General features: G+C 47.0%; 1 protein-coding gene across 3 annotated transcripts in view; it reads right to left on the reverse strand.

Moving 5' to 3' along the window:
• Positions 1-342: 342 nt before the first annotated feature.
• LOC123367571 (gamma-aminobutyric acid receptor subunit rho-1) overlaps positions 343-20274 on the reverse strand; it is an 86428-nt gene continuing 66496 nt past the window's right edge. For all 3 annotated transcript variants that reach the window (XM_045011893.1, XM_045011892.1, XM_045011894.1), the window contains 5 exons: positions 17987-18069; positions 14629-14769; positions 10593-10745; positions 2275-2471; positions 343-630 (listed from right to left, as the gene is read on the reverse strand). In XM_045011893.1, coding sequence (XP_044867828.1) covers positions 343-630; positions 2275-2471; positions 10593-10745; positions 14629-14769; positions 17987-18069 — 862 coding nt within the window. The remainder of the gene's footprint in view (positions 631-2274; positions 2472-10592; positions 10746-14628; positions 14770-17986; positions 18070-20274) is intronic.

Genomic DNA, 20274 nt, shown 5'->3' on the forward strand with positions numbered 1-20274 from the left:
TCTAGGAAAGGTTTCTGAGGCATAAAATGAGTGATGTACCCTATATGAGCAGTTGATGATTATTAGAGTGGCCCACGAGGCACAAGAAGGAACATAGTACAGCTTAAAATTAGTATAAAAAGTTATGTAATGGATCCTAGTTTTTAGTTCAAAGCTGAAGTGTGTATAAAGATGTTTTACAACAGATGGATTTTATATAATCAATGTATCAAAATTCTGATCAGTCAAGTAGCATTAAAATTAAGTGTTTCCTCCATTTTCTGTTTATTAGCATGATAGATGTTAATTTTAAACAGTAACACAGTGTGACATGCGGAAACTGACTAGAGAAATAACTGATATTTATGAAAAAATGGACCAGTATATCAAATTAAATAAAATGTATGAGCCTGGGAATATTATTCTGGAATACTTGTCAATGGCATGGGTGTCGATGCGCATGCTGACGTATCTCTGGCTTTTCCTCCTGCTTGAGCTCCTTTCAGAACCAAGTGTCAGCTGCATCATCATTCTGTCTTGTTTATCTCCATTCTCAGACACATAGTGTCCCAGTTCATTCACATCTCCATCGCTGTAGCTGCCGTCCATCATCATGGGCCGGGGCTGAGGTAGTCCGCAAGTACAAGGAAGCTGTGAATAAGGTTGAGTGTAGTTATATGAGATAGGTATTTGGAGCTATCTGGACCTGATGCTCCTCCTCTCTCTTACATAGGCAGAGGGAGCAAATCCTGGTGGAAACCAGGCTGCTGGGGGACAGAGGAAGAGAGAGCAGTAGCAATGGAGTTGGGCAACAGCTCCCTCTGTAGCATGCCCTCATGGGGACCTTTTCTTTCCTTGGTGCAGATGCTGCAAGGAGTGTGAACGAGGGAATCATGCTGTCAGGGGTGAGGGAAAGCTAAAGGAGTACTGCTGGGGTCCAGCTCCCTGCAGGGGTGTCCCTGGATCCAACTGGATGGAGCCCATTTTACCTTTGTAGCCCCTGATCACTGGGCTTCACATTGTATAATCTGTAGTATTTACCATCTTTCATACTTTTATATGACAACAAAGGATGGGGTTTTATTTGTCAGGTTACTATAAAAATTGTGAAGGCTTGTCCATGCTGGAAGAGCGTGGTAAGTTCTAGGACCCTATATAGGAAGATAGGCTCTTCTGCTGAATCAGCCATATATCATGTGTTACAACTAGGGCTGTGCACGAACCGCAATTTCTGTTTCTCAGGAAATTCTATTTTGAAATTTGCTTCCATTCTGAATTTCCCACAAAACAAACTTTTTGTGTCATTTCACCTATTCCTTTTTTAAATGTTGTACTTTATAATAATATAAGTTTCTACGAGACAAGTTGTTGCAAAACAAAAAATGGAGACACTTCATTCTGATAAGATTGAAGCCTTATTGAAATACTTTGGTTAGTTTTTTTCTAAGCAAATTTTTTTCGAAATCAACATGTTGCCACAGAATTTTTCATTTTGATGAATTGGCATTTTCCAACAGAACAATGTTGCACTGGAATATTTTCAACCAGCTCTAGTTAGAACCCTGTGTAAAGCTGCAGAGATTCCTAGCATGAGAAAGCAAAGTTGATAGGTCCTGTTAGCTCCACTCCAGGTTATAAAGAGGGCTGGAGTCTCTCCTTGAAGCAGAGGGAACTATGGGGAAGGAGAGAAGGAACTTTCAGGAAGAAAACCTTAGGAAAAGCGAAGCTCAAGAGGAAAGCATAGATGCAGGATTTTGTTGTTGTTAAACGTAACAGCAAAGGCAAAGGGATAAATTTGAATCACTGCAGTCTAGACTGTTTCTGGAGAAGGGTGGGAACTCCACTTCTTTACAATTACAAATATTCCTGAGAGGATGCCCATTTTTAATGGCACATTGTAAACAGAGCCTAAGATGTGTTTGAATCTTCCTTGTTATTTGAACACCCACTCCATTCAAGATACTATTTCTATCTGGTGCTATTTGCAAGTTAGTCTCTAAAGAGAAAGAATTTAAAAGAAAAGATACCAACAATTCACATTACAATATGAATAGGGATTTTGTCCAGTTGACTTTACATGCTGAAGAAACTTCAGTGGGATAGGGTTCCAGATGACATTAGCTAATCTTTAAACTGTCTAACAAGGAACACTGTACTGATACTTTTTGTATACGCTCTATTCTTCCAAGGAAGCTTAGATTTTTCACATTGTGGCTGCAGACTTTTGAAGCACGATCAGCCCGTTCAAACACCTATTTCAATTACATACAACAGCACTGGACATAGTAAACTTACTTTGTCTCGCAGTTTCCTCTCCTTCCGCTCTTGCACCGTTGTGAGGTAGTTCACTGCCGCATATTCCAACACTGAGAGAAAGACGAACACAAAACTGACCCAGAGGTAAATGTCCACAGCTTTGATGTAGGAAACTCGAGGCATGGAGGCGTTTACACCAGTAATGATTGTAGACATGGTCAGTACCGTAGTTATTCCTGGGAACACACCGTCATCCATTAGACATAAACAGTGAAGACAATTCAAACTGTGTTCTTTACAGCAAACATGAGGCCCTATTTCTGAAGTTCTAATTTATCCTTAAAATGTCGTTTTTCAGTTTCAGAGGTGGCTTAGTGGGATCCAGAAATCCCTGATTTCTAACCCTGATTCTCATACTAAGGGGTTGTCTTCAGCACAAAGTTAACTTTGTGTTCTTACTCGAGTGCTGATCCTAACCTGGACTTCCATCCACACAACAACCTCTCGTCCAGATGTTGGGGTGCTTTACATGGGAGGCAGTTAATGGGAATAAAGGCTAACACTTCACTGCTGCCAACACTCAAGCTTCTAACATGAGCATTCTGCAGTGTGGATGCAGGCTAAGCAACTCGGGCACTGTTAATTTTCCAGTGCCTTTCCACAATTCCCCCTAGCCTGGGTTTTTGTGCCATCTGCCTACTCCCTGCTTCTGCATTGGGAGTCACCTACCAGCTCATATACATTGGTATACATTTGAACCTCATATTGCACATGGCTTGCTATACCTGCAGCATTTCTATTGTGCTTCTACAGCATGTGAACAGAAGAGCTGGTGCCAGGGAGATCATATTCCCACCCATAGGCGCCGACTTATATGGGGCTCTGGGGCTTTAGCCCCATGAATAAATCCCAAGCAGGGGCTCTGCCCCACCAATGTTTTTTCTCCCCTGCTTGGAGCGCCCCCCCGCCGCTGCCGCAGCCGCCGCCAGGGCTGCCCAGAGCCCTTTAAATCCCAGCCGCCGCCGGGAATCAGAGGGCTCTGGGCTGCCTGCTGCAGCGGGAAGCCCAGAGCCCTTTAAATCCCAGCCGCGGCCGGGAATCAGAGGGCTCTGGGCTGTCTGCTGCGGCGGGCAGCCCAGAGCCTTTTAAATCCCAGCCGCGGCCGGGAATCAGCGGGCTCTGGGCTGCCTGCAACCGCGGGGAACACAGAGCTTTTAAAATCCCAGCCGCGGCCGGGAATCAGAGGGCTCTGGGCTCCCCGCCGCAGCAGGCAGCCCAGAGCCCTCTGATTCCCGGCCGCGGCTGGGATTTAAAGGGCTCTGGGCTGCCTGCAACCGCGGGGAGCCCAGAGCCTTTTAAATCCAAGCCGCGGCCGGGAATCAGAGGGCTCTGGGCTCCCCGCCGCGGCGGGCAGCCCAGAGCCTTTTAAATCCCAGCCGCGGCCGGGAATCAGAGGGCTCTGGGCTGCCTGCTGCGGCGGGGAGCCCAGAGCCCTCTGATTCCCGGCCGCGGCTGGGATTTTAAAAGCTCTGTGCTCCCCGCGGGTGCAGGCAGCCCAGAGCCCTTTAAATCCCAGCCGCGGCTGAGATTTAAAGGGCTCTGGGCTCCCCGCCGCAGCGGGCAGCGCAGAGCCCTCTGATTCCCGGCTGCGGCTGGGATTTAAAAGGCTCTGGGCTCCCCGCGGTTGCAGGCAGCCCAGAGCCCTTTAAATCCCAGCAGCGGCTGAGATTTAAAGGGTTCTGGGCTCCCCGCCGCAGCGGGCAGCCCAGAGCCCTCTGATTCCCGGCCCCGGCTGGGATTTAAAAGGCTCTGGGCTCCCTGCGGTTGCAGGCAGCCCAGAGTCCTCTGACTCCCAGCCGGGGCTGGGATTCAAAGGGCTCTGGGATCCCCGCGGCTGCCAGCAGCCCAGAGCCCTTTGAATCCCAGCCTCTGTCCGCTGATTGCCCCCTCCCCAGACCCCTGCCCCAACTGCCCCCCAGAACCTCCACCCCCTATCTAAGCCCCACTGGTCCTTGTTCCCCAATTACCCCCACCCGAGACCCCAGCCCCTAACTCTATCTAAGCCTCCCTTCTCCTTGTCCCCAACTCCCTCCTGAGACCCCACCCAACTTCCCCCCCCAGGACCGCACCCCCTACCTGTCCCCTGATAAACCTCTTAGACTCCCATGCCTATCCAATTGCTGCCTGTCCCCTGACTGCCCCTTCGAACCTCTGCCCCATCCAACTCCCCCTGCTCCTTGTCCCTTGACTGCCCCCCGGAACTCCCTACCTCTTCTCCAACCCCCAAACTGCTTACTGTGCCACTCAGACCAGCGTATCTGGCTCCATGCAGCTCCAGACAGTTGCTGCCATGCTCCCCCATGGAGCCCACCAGCACCTGCCTTCCAGATTTGAACACCTCAAAATTCAGGAGTGCTCAAGCTCGGTTTGGGCAGCTTTTACTTCATTTCTCCCAAATCAGTTTCCCCTGCAAGGTGCCAACTGAAGGTGTTGGAGAACAGAGAGATCAGGTGGCCTCCTAATGCCTGGAAAAGAGACAAAGGCCGGAGGAGGGAGTGTCAGTGCCTGTGCGGACTTCTGGGAAGTGCACGGTGTGGAAGGGGATGCTGTGATGCTTTGGAACATCTCCATACAAAGCCAGTCAGGACTCTGGGGGAGCCTCCTCTCTCGGAGCATACTGTCTCCAGGGCAAGAAGCTTACACCTTCCTGGGTCTGACCTCGGAGCATTCAGCATGCCCTTCCACGTCATGCACTTTCCAAAGTGAGTCTGCCCAGGCTGGTCCTGGGGCAACCAGAGGTCGCTGCACCCCAACTCCGCAGTCAGATGTGACTCTCAGCCAGACAGTAAAACAGAAGGTTTATTAGATGACGGGAACACAGTTTAAACAGAGCTTGTTGGTACAGAAAACAGAACCCCTCTGTCAGGTCCATCTTGGGGGGTGGGGAGCCCAGAACCAAGTTCTGAGTCTCTCCCAATTTCCCCAGCCAGCTCCAAACTGACACTCCCTCCTCTGGCCTCTGTGTCTCTTCTGGACAAGGAGGCCACCTGATCTCTTTGTCCCCAACACCTTCAGTTGGCATCTTGCAGGGGAAACTGAGGCACCCACACAGTATTCAGAGAAAATATTAAGAACATTCCCACTTCATCACAACAGATGCAACAAAATATAATACTGTATATTGAAGTAGGCAAGTGCTGCTTCTGACTTTCCACTTTTAATTGACCCTTGTAATCTTGTGGCACTGACGCGTTGTAGCTTCATTTTATATGGGCTTACAGGGCGGGAGCGGGGGGGGGGGCACCACCATTTTGGGCCCCACCAAAAATTATACAAACCTGCCGCCTATGTTCCCACCATCCTGCCTGCTGACCAGAGAGTGACACCAGGGTTTTGGTGGATCTCTGGTGTGAGGACAGCAAAAGCCATGATTTTGGGGTCAGGACACAAAATCTACAGTTCTATGATGTCATCTCCAAAAGGCTAGCTGAGGAAGGGATCTACCAAAAAGGACCTCAGTGTCAAGAGAAAATTAAATCCCTCAAGAATGAGTAACAGAAGACCAAATGTCATAGTACTCAGCTCAGCAACTCCCCAAGAATGTGCCAGAAGTGAGCTCCCTTGGAGGCAGAGAGGTTAAGGGACAGAGTCTGATAGCTTTATTTAGGTTGAGTAGTACGTTATTCTGTGAGAAATCCCACTGATTCTAGCAGGATGTCTCATGGATGAAGGTACTACTCAACATGCCAGAGCATGAGAATCTGGCTGTAATTAAGTTGCCTCCTGCTATTGTTTGCCATTTGTAAAATAGGGATAATCCTATATACCTCCCTCACAGGAAGGGCTGTTAGCAGGATTAATTACTTAATGTTAGTAAACCGCTTTGAAAATGAAAAGCTCTACATAAGCACTATGTTTTTACTTTCTATTGCTGTAACTCTCAACTAGATTTCTAAGCTTTTGATATCACTGCCTTGATATAAATGTCAACCATTTTGTAATAAAAACATGAATACATATGTTCCATTCATATCTGTTCTATGTCTATACATATTCTCTCCATTAAGCAGGTTAATTTGCAATAAATATGGCACTGATCCTGGTTCAAGCTGAAATCAGTGGGAGTGGGATTGGACTCAAAGTTTGTGAGAAATGCTAATAATGATTAATTAAGGATAAGGTATTTAGAACATAAATTTTAAAGGAAGGGAATGTGTCTAAGATCCCAATCTTATAAAGTAAGCCTAGGGGTCTGCCTGCATGTAGTTCATGTAGAACTGAGAGCTAAATCCAATAGACTTCTTTGAAAATATCACCTAATATTTTAATTCCAACGATAGTTAATTTTATTGTAAAGAAAAATGTTGTAAGATTGAACAGAGAGTTGCTGATGCTGGTTTTCACCTCTTTTTCTGCTAGAATTTGTAAAGTGATTTGAGACCTATGGATGGAAAATGCTCTGTACTTGCTATGTATTATAATTAGGGCTGTCGATTAATCGCAGTAAACTAAAAAAATTAATTGCGATTAAAAAAATTAATCATGATTAATTGCACTTTTAAACAATAGAATACCAATTGAAATTTATTAAATATTTTAGGATTTTTTTCTACATTTTCAAATATATCGATTTCAATTACAACACAGAATACAAAGTGTACAGTGCACACTTTGTATTATTTTTTATTACAAATATTTGCACTGTAAAAATAATACAGAAATAGTATTTTTCAATTCACCTCATACAAATACTGTAGTGCAATCTCTTTATAATGAAAATGCAACTTACAAATGTATTTTTTTTGTTACATAAGTGCATTCAAAAACAAAACATTGTAAAACTTTAGAGCCTACAAGTCCACTCAGACCTATTTCTTGTTCAGCCAATCACTAAGAGAAACAAGTTTGTTTACACTTTTGGCAGATAATGCTGCCCACTTCTTAATTACTATGTCACCTGAAAGGGAGAACAGGCGTTCACATGGTACTGTTGTAAGTGGCTGTGACGTTCCCCTGGTGTTATTTGGATCGGTGATCAGCTAGGTCACTCCAATCCTTGACTGTGGGAGCCAGCCTCACCCTGCTCTGCTGTGAGAACCCCCACTCCTGGGCTGTTCATGCACAGCCTCTGGCATGTAAGCTGTTTGGATTGTGCAACCGAATGACATTAGCCAATATCTCCGGTCCCAGACACAATCCTAGGAACCTCTGTCTTGCATTGTCCAGTTATGCCCACTGGACGCTGAATGCTTATATGAGTTCATCAATTTAACAAAGAAATTGATATGTACCAGGCTTGTTATCCCAAGGGGAGCCTCTGACACTCTTCAAACCAAATGCACTGCTTCAGGTAGAATAAACAAACAAATTTATTAACTACAAAAGATAGATTTTAAGTGATTGTAAGTCAATTCATAACAAGTTGGATTTGGTCAAATGAAATGAAAGCAAAACATATTCTAAGCTGATCTTAACACTTTCAATGTCCTTACAAATGTAGATGCTTCTCATGACAGGCTGGCTGGCTGCTCTTCAGCCAGGTTCTCCCCTTTGATCAGCGCTTCAGTAGCTTGGTGTGGTGTCTGTAGATGTAGGTGGAAGAGAGAGGAAGAGCATGACAAATGTCTCTCCCTTTTATCATGTCCTTTCTTCCCTCTTGGCTTTGCCCCCCCCACCTTCAGATTCAGGTGAGCATTACCTCATCACAGTTCCAAACTGATCAAAGGAAGGGGGGTGACTCCTTTGAGAGTCCAACAGATTCTTTTGTTGCTGCCTAGGCCAGTGTCCTTTGTTCCTGTGAGGCTGGGCTGGGTTTGTCCTATACATGCCCTGATGAACTGCCCCTCTGTTTTTGGAGAGTTTTGTCTGGGCTTGTTTTAAGCCATGAGGACACATTTTCAGCCTCATAACTATATACATGAAATTACAACCTATAGCATTACTATAACAAAAATGCTCAGTGCATCATGAGCCTTCCAAAGACATCCGACATAACAAACTTTGCATTGGATACCACACAATCATATTATAAGGATGAACATGTGTGTGCTGGGGGTATTCCCCTGAGAGACAGAGTGTCACACTAATGTCACAAGGTATTTACATGTCAGATGCACTAAACATTCATATGCCTCTTCATGCTTCGGCCATCATTCCAGAGGACATGCTTCCATGCTGATAACGCTTGTTAAAAAAATAACGCGTTAATTAAATTTGTGCCTGAACTCCTTGAGGGAGAATTGTATGTCTCCTGCTCTGTTTTACCCTCATTCTGCCATAGATTTCATGTTATAGCAGTCTCGGATGATGATCCAGCACATGTTCGTTTTAAGAACACTTTCACTGCATATTTGACAAAATGCAAACAAGATACCAAAGTGAAATTTCTACAGATAGCTACAGCACAGGGCCAAGATTTAAGAATCTGAAGTGCCTTCCAAAATCAGAGGGATGAGATGTGGAGCATGCTTTCAGAAATCTTAAAAGAGCAACACTCTGGTGCAGAAACTACAGAACCCAAACCACCAAAGAAGAAAAACAACCTTCTGCTGGTGGCATCTGACTCAGATGATGAAAATGAACATGCATTTGGTCTGCACTACTTTGGATTGTTATCAAGTAGAACCTGTCATCAGCATGGACGCATGTCCTCTGGAATGGTGGTTGAAGCATTAAGGGACATATGAATCTTTAGCGGATCTGGCATGTAAATATCTTGCGATGCCAGCCACAACAATGCCATGTGAACTGTTTTCATTTTCAGGTGACATTGTAAACAAGAATCAGGCAGCATTATCTTCATAGAATCATAGAAGATTAGGGTTGGAAGAGACCTCAGGAGGTCATCTAGTCTAACCCCCTGCTCAAAGCAGGACCAACACCAACTAAATCATCCCAGCCAGGGCTTTGTCAAGCCAGGCTTTAAAAACCTCTAAGGATGGAGATTCCACCACCTCCCTAGGTAACCCATTCCAGTGCTTCACCACCCAATCTAGACCTCCCTCACTGCAGCTTGAGACCATTGCTCCTTGTTCTGTCATCTGCCACCACTGAGAACAGCCAAGCTCCATCCTCTTTGGAATCCCCCTTCAGGTAATTGAAGGCTGCTATCAAATCCCCCCTCACTCTTCTCTTTTGCAGACTAAATAAGCCCAGTTTCCTCAGCCTCTCCTCATAAGCCATGTGCCCCAGCTGCCTAATCATTTTCGTTGCCCTCCATTGGACTATCTCCAATCTGTTCACATTCTTTCTGTAGTGGTGGGCCCAAAACTGGACGCAATAATCGAGATGTGGCCTCACCAGTGCTGAATAAAGGGGAATAATCACTTCCCTCGATCTGCTGGCAATGCTCCTACTAATGCTGTCCAATATGCCATAAGCCTTCTTGGCAACAAAGGCACACTGTTGACTCATATCCAGCTTCTCATCCACTGTAATCCCCAGGTCCTTTTCTGCAGAACTGCCACTTAGCCATTCGGTCCCCAGCCTGTAGCAGTGCATGGGATTCTTCCATCCTAAGTCCACCTTCCATCCTATTATCCACCTTATAGTCCATTCACCCAATCCATACTAGACAGTATCAAAAACTTTGCTAAAGTCAAGGTACATTTATCTTCTGCAAATGTAAACAAACTTGTTTTTCTGAGCGATTGGCTGAACAAGAAGTAGGACTGATTGGACTTGTAAGCTCTAAAATTTTACAGTGTGTTATTTTTGAATGCAGGGGGTTTTTTTGTACACAATTCTACATTTGTAAGTTCCACTTTCATGATAAAGAGATTGCACTACAGTACTTGTATTAAGTGAATTGAAAAATACTATTTCTTTTGTTTTTTACAGTGCAAATATTTGTAATAAAAATAAATATAAAGTGAGCACTGTAATCTTTGTATTCTACGTTGTAATTGAAATCAAGATATATGAAAATGTAGAAAACATCCAGAATATTTAAATAAATGATATTCTAGTGTTAAACAGCACAATTAATCACAATTAATTTTTTTAATCGCTTGACCGCCCTAATTATAATTATATAATAACAGAATGATAAAATTAATGCTGTGTTTGTTCTTCACTATGTTTTTGGTGTGCATCTGTCATTTGTCATACTGACTAATACAGTTAAAGTGTTGTTAGGGTAATAAAGAAGAGATGAATGGGGTCAGCCTATCCTAACCTACACGTGTAAGTGTGAGCAAGTGCAGTAGATTAATTCAGTAGCTGAATTCTAAACTACGTGGCAATGTGGTCTAGCATATATCAGAGGCCGGGGATTGATGCTGATGAGATTGTCTCAATAAGTAGGTCTTTGCTAGTGTATGGTCACTCAGGTGTGCTGATTACAAGATTATTTTTACCTAAAGGGACCCTGGCAGGTACAGCTCTGCGATCAATCCAGAAAGACACCCAGGACAGCATGACCATCAAAGTGGCAGGGAAATAGGTTTGCAGCAAGAAGAAGAAGATGTGGCGGCGTAAAGTGAAGTTAATGTACAGGCGATTGTACCACCCTGTACCACAGAGAAAAGGAAAAAAGGATAACTAACACCAAAGGAAAAACATCCACAAATACAATATAGGACATTCTGAGATCATTTCAACATCCACAGTGGAACATACTATACTTTCTTATTAGAAAAATATTAGAAGTGACCACTACAGGTTCATCTCCATTTAAGAGCAGAGTGGATCTTAATCAAACCATTCATATTCTTGAAGTCTCATCACCTCACAGGACTGGACCTTTAGAGCAAACATCACACCTGTTCTTGAAAGCCCCCTGGGCAAGGAATTCCTGTTGCAGTCAGCTCTGATTGGAATAATGGGAGTTTCATGCAGAGAGGGCTTATAGGATTGGGACCTTTATTGTATATATAATTCTAACAAATGCACCAGATAACTATGTGGCTATAAATTTAAAATTGCCAATTAGCTTTGCATCTGCAAACCTTCCCACACTTCAGTCAAGGACATTCCCAATTACTGTGAGGTCCAGCTGTAATGCAACATGCTTCCATACAGGGATTATTATTCTTTTTATAGCACACAAATGTACCATTACACAGCACTGCACAAAGGGAGAAGTGTGATCATGGCAGGGTGTACCAGGCCCTGCAGTCCTACCACACCTTATCCCAGGAAAGGGAGCAGAAGAGGTGAATCCTCAAGGCTGCCTAGAGAGGCTGCAGGGAGCAGCCAATCGGAGACCACAAGCCTCATATAACAAGGAGCTTCTGGACTGAGCAGTTCAGTTGCTGGCTGGAGCCAGAGGACCAAAGAGGGTGCTCCTGGCTGGCTGCAGGAGCTAGAGGGCTGGACAGATCAGTGCTGTCTGGAGCCAGGCTCCAAGGATGGTGCTCCTGGCTAGGTGCAGGAATTGCAGTACCTGGACACAGCAGCTGCTGGCAGGGACCAGGGAGCAAGGAAGGTGCTCCTGGCTGGTTGCATGGACTCAAGAAAAACTTCAGCCCTGAGATAAGGATGAAGGTACTGGGGCCATGGGGAAGTGGCCCAGGAAAATGCAGCAATTAATAAAGGGATGCAGCAGGCAACTGCTACTTATAGAGGCCCTGGGTCAGGACCTGGAGTACTGGGCGGGCCTGGGTCCCCCACACCAGCCACTAGGGAAGTGGCTTATGAAGACTCTCCAGGGAGGAAGCTCTGGGGGCACTTCTCCATACCAGAGCAGGGACAATTTGAGAGAGAGCCCAGAAGGCATGAGAGACAGTTTGAAGGCTAACCCAGGAGGGGCCATAACCAAGGTACTGCAATAGGTCTTGTTGGACTGATAGAGGATTGGACCCAGGGACAGGACTGCAGGCTGACACCAGCAGAGGGCACTGTGATAAGCTCTGTTGGACTGATTGAGGCTCAAGCCCTGATTGAGGGCTACAAAGACTGTACTGAGGGCACTAAGGTAGGCCCTATTGGATCACATACCCTGGAAGGGGTCTGTTTTGTGTGTTTGTTTCACATGTAAGCAGAGTCAGGATGAGCTCTACCCTGACATCTGGTGGTGAAATGTGGCGAGTTGTGGAAAAGAACTTCAGGGGCCGATCTTGTTTGCATAGGCACACCCACCCCACCTAGCATGAGCCCACAGCAGCCCAAATGGTCACTTTAGCTGCTGTGGGATCCCCAGTTTCTCTGTTATTGGGGCAGGAAGAATAAAGTGCTGTTACCCTGATTATGTGAATCAAGGACAATGAAACTGTTTTATGACAGAGGGACTCACCATCAACTAAGTAGCAGTTGCTAGACAAAGGACATAGGTTCCAAAACCCACTGAATTGAGAGAGGCTGGGGCAGGTATTTGTACCTGATAGTATGGGCCCCTTTGGAGGGCTTGAAATACCAGTTGCACTTCCTTTTCTCTCTACTATGGAATATCAGAGCTAATTTTAATTCTATTAGGAGTCTAGTTACAGGCTGCTGAGCTGAATTCAGTTTGGGCCAGTGGTGCACCAGCTCTGAGGCTCCTTTACTACAAACTGAAGTCAGTAAAGAGCTAAAATTACTAAGAGCTGAAATCACTGAGTGCTGTGGGGGGGGGCCTGAAGATATGTTGTTGAGCGGCTGGCAGAGCAGAGCAGTTTGCGGGATGACTGGAGCAGGTCACGGGACAGCTGGTGGAGTGGAGTGGCTGGCAGAGTGGCTCGCGGTGAAGGCTGCAGCAGAACCCCATGGAGCGGTGGGGCAGTCGGCCTCGGACCACGTAAGGTGCCTCTTAACACCGCTGTGCCCCCCTGCCCCAGGCTGGGAGGTAAAACTCTGCAGATAAACTTTTGAACTCTGGGGCTGCACTGACCAGGGACAGAGACTTTTGGGTTGTTGGATTTATGGGTGAGTTTTGGGTTGCTGGACTCAAGAGACTTTTGGGGTGTTGGACTTTTGGGACTTCGGGTGATTTTTTGGGTTGCTGGACTTAAGACCCTGAGGGGAAAAGGATACTGCCAAACTTACTTGGGGGGTGGGTCTTTTGCTCATGGTTTGTGTTATGAATCCTGTTTGTTGTGTTTCCCCAACATAATGCTGCATTGTTTCCCTCCTTTATTAAAAGGATTTTGCTACACTCAGACTCTGTGCTTGCGAGAGGGGAAGTATTGCCTCTTAGAGGCACCAGGGGTGGTGGTATGTAATTGTCCCAGTTCACTGGGTGGGGGCTCGAGCCAGTTTTGCATTGTGTTATTGAAACGGAACCCCTAGATACTGAACCCAGCCCTGGTTGCTGCCAACTCAGACGGGCAGAAGGGTTACACACACATGGACTGTGTGTGACTCGGACGGATGGCTGAGCCACTGGAAACCTGCCAGAGAAGTTAACTGCCAGGTGCAGCTAGAGAGAGAGAGTGCAGGCATACACACATACACACGATAATAGAAGCTCATGTGAGGTGAGTGGGTCCCATCACAAGTGGTACCAGAGTGGGATCCTTTTGGCCCGACCCCTGAAAACAAGGGGTACTACAATGGAAGAGGTGATCCGCCTGCTAGTGGCAGGATAGCAGCAGCAGGTAGCCACTATGCTGCAGATGCAGCAGACCCAGGCCCTGCTGATGCAGCTGTTGGAGAACCAACAGAACACTCAGTTTGCAGCACAACATCGATGGCAAGAGACCCACTCCAGACAGCAGGAGTGGATACAGAGATGCTTGAGCTGCATCACACCTAGTTGGTTTACCAGGCTGGAGGCCTGAAGCCCAACCGCAGAGATGTTATGGGCATTTAAGAAGGGGCTTGCCCTGGGGTGAATGAGGGAGGAAGGGCAAGGCTTAACTGCTTTGACTGTGGAGAGATGGGCCACATAAAAAGGTTTTGCTGCAAGAGGAAAGGCAGGGACCCCAAGGATTAGCCAGATGAGAAGAGCATGTCTGGTGGTGCAAATCCCTATTGCTAAGGGCTCCAGAGCTGACACCAGAAACAGTGAAGACTATCACAGCTCAACAGATCCACCCCGTGAAGAGTGTAGGATACAGAAGGGAACCACTCAGGTCACTGAGGCAGAGCCTGCTGGTCTCCGATTGGCTGTTCCCTGCAGCCGCTTTAGGCAGCCTGCAGAACTCACCTCTTCTGCTCCCTTTCCTGGGGCAGGGTGTGGTAGGACCATGGGCCTGGTACACCCCGTCACAGCGATGAACAAATAATTAAGTCCAAGTTTGCAATTCCGCATGAACTTTGCCTATGCTTCAGCCCTTGTAGGAAAGGGAATGTCTTGGACCATTTGCTACTGAGTCCTTTGTGGCCAATTCAAGGGCAATTTTTATGGGCCCCAGAGGAAGCCACATACCAGTCCATCTCTTAAGGCAGAGGTAAAGTTGATCTCATCTGATTGGGGAGGGAGGGGAGAAAGCAAAAATCCATCATAATTTCACAACTTCAGCAAAATTCACTTACCTGTACTGCTGTAAAAGGCAAGCTTTGTGGTGGTGTGAAACTCCTGTATAAGGAACTGGGATAGCGATATCCTTTCATCTGTTTTTAGGGAATCATTCCCATTCTTCCAGTACAGCATTAGATCATCTTCAGTGTAGGCATCTAGGAAAATAGGAGTAAATCTTTGGTGCAGTGCAATTATACCAAATAGTATCAACTTTACAGTTCAGAATGCGTCAATAAGTCTGCAAAGGTAAGTATAAAAGCTTTGGTGGAAACAGCAAATTTTCTGCCAGTTTGGTCCAGTATTAGTGATGGTCGTGGATGATTGTGCATGTGATTATGGTTAGGGCTATAATTTAGTCATGGGTATTTTTAGTAAAAAGCGTGGAGAGGTCATGGGCACTAAACAAAAATTCATGGCCGGTGACCTATCCATGACTTATACCAGGGGTTGGCAACCTGCGGCACGCAAGCTGATTTTTAATGGCACGCTGCTACCTGCCGCCTGCCGGGGTCCCGGTCCCACTCAGCCCCCTGCCCACTGCTCTCTCCTGCAGGGGCAGGAGGCAGAAGTTTGGTCCTGCTGGCAGCCAAACTCCCCCCTCCCCTGCTTCCTCCCCCAGTGTGCTGCCTTCCTGCACTTCCTCCTCTCCTTCCCTGCGCCGATCAGCTGATCACCCTTGCGAGGGGGAGCAGAGCCGCAGCATGCTCCAGAGAGGAGGCAGAGAAGAGGTGGGGACAGACAGGGCCCTGGGGAAAGGGGTGGAATCGGGCATATTCCCTCCAGCCCCCTGCCATGAGTGGCTCATGGCAGGGGGCTGGGAGCACCCCCACAAGCCGAGCACCCCAGCCCTCTGCTCTGACCTCTGAACCCCCCCCACTGCCCTCTGCCCTGACCCCTGCACCCCTCCCACAAACCCAACCCTCTGCCCTGACTGCTGCACCCCCCCCCCAGCCCTCTGCCCTGGCCCCTGCACCCACCACAACCCCAGCCCTGACTTCTGCACCCCTACACATACCCACCCCCCCACCCCCCATGCCCTGACTCTTGCACCCCCCCACATCCTCACCCCCCACCCTGAGCACCAAACGGGAGCTCCTGCACCCCCCCCCCCACATTCTCACCTGCACCCCTGGTCTGGGGTCCCAGCCGCCAGCCTGCTCAGCCTGCTGCAGGTCTGGGGTCCTGGCTGCCGGCCCCTTGCCAGCCGGGGTCCTGCAGGCCCCGCTCAGCCTGCTGCCGAACTAGGTGAACGGAACCCCAGGCCGGCAGCGGGCTGAGTGGACCAGCGGCATAAGATCAGCATTTTAATTTAATTTTAAATTAAGCTTCTTAAAGATTTTGAAAACCTTGTTTAATTTACATACAACAATAGTTTAGTTATATATAATAGACTTATAGAGACCTTCTAAAAAATGTTAAAATGTATTACCAGCACGCGAAACTTTAAGTTAAAGTGAATAAGTGAAGACTCAGCACACCACTTCAGAAAGGTTGCTGACCCCTGACTTATACTACAAATACCCCTGACTGAATCTTGGGTGGTGTTACTGGGTGGGGGGAATCTGGGAAGAGGGGTAGCCAGGGTCCACTGCTGTGAGGGGGAGTGTCCTGGGGGGTGGGGTTTGCTGCTGGTGGGGCAGGGCCAGCAGCACCAGCTGCTGGGGGCTGCCGGAGCAGCAGCTGCTCCAGCCGCCCGGGGACTGCTGCTCAGGCAATCCCTGGTTCCAGCTGCACCAGCTGCTGCTCAGGTGGTCCCCGGGGCCAGCTGCCCAGGGCTGCTGGAGCCGCAGCTGGTGCGGCTGTCCCCCGGGCCGTTCCAGCACTGGTTGATGTGGCTGGCTGCTGGGCAGGGCCGGCTCCAGGGGTTTTGTCGCCCCAAGCAGCCAAAAAAAAAAAAAAAGCCGCGACCGCAGTCAGTGGCAATTCAGTGTGAGGTCCTTTGCTCTGAGTGGGAGTGAGGGACCCTGCGCTGAATTGCCGCCAAATACCTGAACCTGCCGCCCCAGTCTGGAGTGGCCGCCCCAAGCACCTGCTTGCTAAGCTAGTGCCTGGAGCCGGCCCTGCTGCTGGGCCACCTGGCAGCTCTTGGGTCAGCCACACTGGCCACCACAAAAGTCACGGAGGTTGCGGATAGTCACGGAATCTGTGACTTCCACGACCTCCATGACAAACACAGAGCCCTAATTATGATAAAGGATCATTCTAGTTATTGTTATGAGTTGGTTTAAGCCTTGTTATGAGTTGGTTTAAGCCTTGTTATGAGTTGAGTTAAAACCTTGTTGAAACTGCCATGTAAATGGTTGTAAGAAACACTTAAGGCCTAATAGAGTCTGACCACACACTAGCAACAGGGGGGCAGAGGGTTCCCTCCTGTTCTGACCAGGTGGGTGAGTGAATCTGTGGGTGTGAGAAAGTCTAGCTGAGGGGGTAGACAAGAAACTGAGACTGAGGCAGAGCAAGAAAGCCAAGCTGGAGTATTCAAACATGATGTGACCCTAGAGGATCCCTAGAAAGAGCTTTTGGGTCTAGGGTTGGCTAAAGAGGGTTGGGGCTGGAAACAAAGATGTTATTCCCTTGTTTCGGTTCCTCCCGTGTTCAGAGGAGCAGGACTTTGTATACATCTTGTAAATAAACAAGACTGCATCAAATAAAATACCAGTCTCCATCCATTTCTATTCTCAACTGGAACATCCTCAAGACCCCAAAATTTGACTAGTTGCTTGGGTGAAAAAAGTGGTAACACTATAGTTTGATTTCAAGATGCCTTAGCCTTGCATCTTGCAGAGAGTTATGGTGACTACTGTGGGGCATAATAATCACCTCTTTCCTTGTGTTCCAGTTAGATTTAGTTGTCTAGTCTTGGGTTTTATACCAGAGTTAATTATTCCCAGAAAAAGACAAACAAACAAAACCCCACCCCAACCCCCAAAACAACTGTTAAAGCAGCATTAAGAGTGTAAATGCTTCTTAACAATGCAAGGGGGAAAATACGTCAATAGAATATAGTTGTTTAAAAATATATATGTATGAAAGCCAGGACATTCAAAGTTAGGTCAGATTTAGAAAAAGGAGCTCGTTTATACTCTGGATAAATTCGTGACGCATATTAGGTACATTCATTTATTGGTTGAGTCGTACAGTGCAGTGAGATTATCTGAGGTAAACCACACCTACTATTATTGTAACTGAAAGAGAGTGGAGAAAAAGCTTTCCCAGTTGTTTTCAGTTTGTGGACTTTGGTCGGACTTGCAGGCTTCTCTGCACTTCTGAAAAACAGGCCATTTACTTAGGCGTCTTACATAAATTTAGGAGCCTAATTTTAGGCTCCCATTTTTTAAAATATTGGCCTACATATGTATCCTGTTTACTTACAACTTTCAATTTCCAGTGAACACGTCTGTGTGTCCAGGGGGAAGCGACTGAAATCCATGTTGCACATTGCAGTTACTGTGACCCTAGAAATGAAAAATGCATGTTTAAAAACATTGCTCTCTTTATGACTGAAAAATGGTAAAGGAAAAACAAATAAAACTGCAAGTTAGTTTTGTATCAAATAAAATATAGTCCCTACATTTTCAAATAAACCCACATATTACCAGGGGTTGAATTAAAAGGGAAAAAAATAATGCTATTAGCCCAACTTCTGCCCACTTGAAATGCCAAGTCTCTCTTTTCAGAGAATGCCAGCTTTGTCATCTGCTTTCCAGTTGTAAAGAATAGTTTATTGATATTCAGATAACCATCAATGCATTGGCAGTCCTACATGTCACTGTTCAGGGCAACTGCACCTGTATTTCCCCCTCATGGTACAGCAAGTAACTCACTCAAGGCTCCGGTTTCTCAGTCATCATCTCTCTTGGGTGGAGACCCATGTCTCTCTGCCTCCTGACCAGGGTATTTCAAGGCTACACAGGTCCCTTCCTATACTGTGAATTCTGCAGCAAGTCAGCATGGCCTAAGCAGGCCTGCTTTGCTTTCTCCTCAGTGGCTAAAAACAGCATCATTGCCCATGGTTATAAGTTAACATGCAGCCCTTTCTAAGGAAGCATATTTATTCTTAAGGTGAAAGAATTACAGAGAAACATTTAAAACAATACCAAAACCTACACACATGCTAATAAATTTACCAGAGTTCACCCCAACTCCAACGAGGGCTCTGGTAGAATTCTGTCCTTCAAACGACACCAAGGGATTTGTCTATGGTCATAAGTTCATAACAGCTTTAACTCAGAACAAGAACCCACAACCATAGGTTGGCCTTTCCTTTTTACAGCTGGGGATTTTGATAGAGATTGTGAACAGGTAGTCAGTCAGACAATGGTTTTCTACTCAGGACATAGCTTCAAAGGGTTGGGTCTGGAGGTGGGAATTTGCATTTACCTCCCCCCAGGTATTTCTTAGGAAACCCACTATACTGTGCCTGTCTCAAAAGTTCCTTCTTGTCTGGCACAATAGTCCTTTGAAGCTCATAACACTTCCCCAGGGTTTACACTGGCCACGTCTCCCTGCTGGAGAAGTTACAGACAATCCCACAATAATAAATAAATTTTGCATTTTTAATACAACAGACTCCAAAGCTATTTAAATGTAATTCAGTAGGATCTCCCATAGATATTGCAGGAAATGGCCATATCTGTCACACTATGCAGTGGTGTAACAGGGCCCTGGTGCAAGAATAGGTTAGGGGGGGCCCTTTTCCAATTCTGAAATCTGTCTCCCTCCAGTTCCCATCACAGCCCCAGTCCAGCCCCGCTGCCTCCCCAGCTCCTGTCCAATTCTCCCATAGCCCCAGTCCAGCCCTCTCATCCCCCAGCTCCCTCCTAGCTACCCTCCAGACTGTTTTCTCCTTTCCAGTTCTGATCCACCCCTCCCAGCTCTCCTTCAAACCTTCCTTCAGCCTCCAGTCCAGCCCTCAGCTCCCCAGCCTTAATCCAATCTCCCCTTCAGGCTCTTTTAGCTCCCCTTCTTCCCCGCGTCCTGGTCTACCCCCCCCCCAACCTCATTTTAGGCTCTCATAAACCTTCCCCCAGCTCCTCCCCTTGATCTCCAACCTTGCCTGCACCCATCCCCCCAGACCTGATCCAGGCTCCCTGAATTCTGCTCCACCCCATTCTCCCACCTCAACAGCACCGATCCAGCCCCCAGCTCCACCCACTTCTGTTCCAACTCCCCTCCCTGCAGCTTTGATCAAGCTACCCCAGCTGTCCCTCTCTCCTGCTCCATGAAAAATGGTTGATGCTTTTCCTTGCATTCTGTCTCTACGGGGGCTGTGTCTTCTGTCTCCAGGGACCCCACGTGCCCCCATGCATCCCCCAGTACTGCAATCTCACCATGCTTTCTCCATGCATCCTTGCCAATTGCTCACGCCAGGGTCATCCCTGCTGGAGGGATCCCCCCATCCCAGCCTACCCCCTTTTGCCCCAGCAGGCCCTGCTCTTCCCTAGAAGCCTCTCTGGTTGGATCTCAATAATCTCATGGGCCCTGGGCTGCACCACTTGCACCACTGTAGTTATACCACTGGTGTTACTGATGAAGTACATCAGTATTCTGTGAAAAGTTATCAATGTTATCACAGTCTAACTAGCTATCATTTATATCATCCACTAGGGGACACAGGTAATACCTCTAGTCCTACTAAGTTTCTTTGAAAAGAAAATACA

This window comes from Mauremys mutica, chromosome 3 (genome assembly GCF_020497125.1).
Source record: "Mauremys mutica isolate MM-2020 ecotype Southern chromosome 3, ASM2049712v1, whole genome shotgun sequence".
NCBI classification, from domain to species: domain Eukaryota; kingdom Metazoa; phylum Chordata; order Testudines; family Geoemydidae; genus Mauremys; species Mauremys mutica.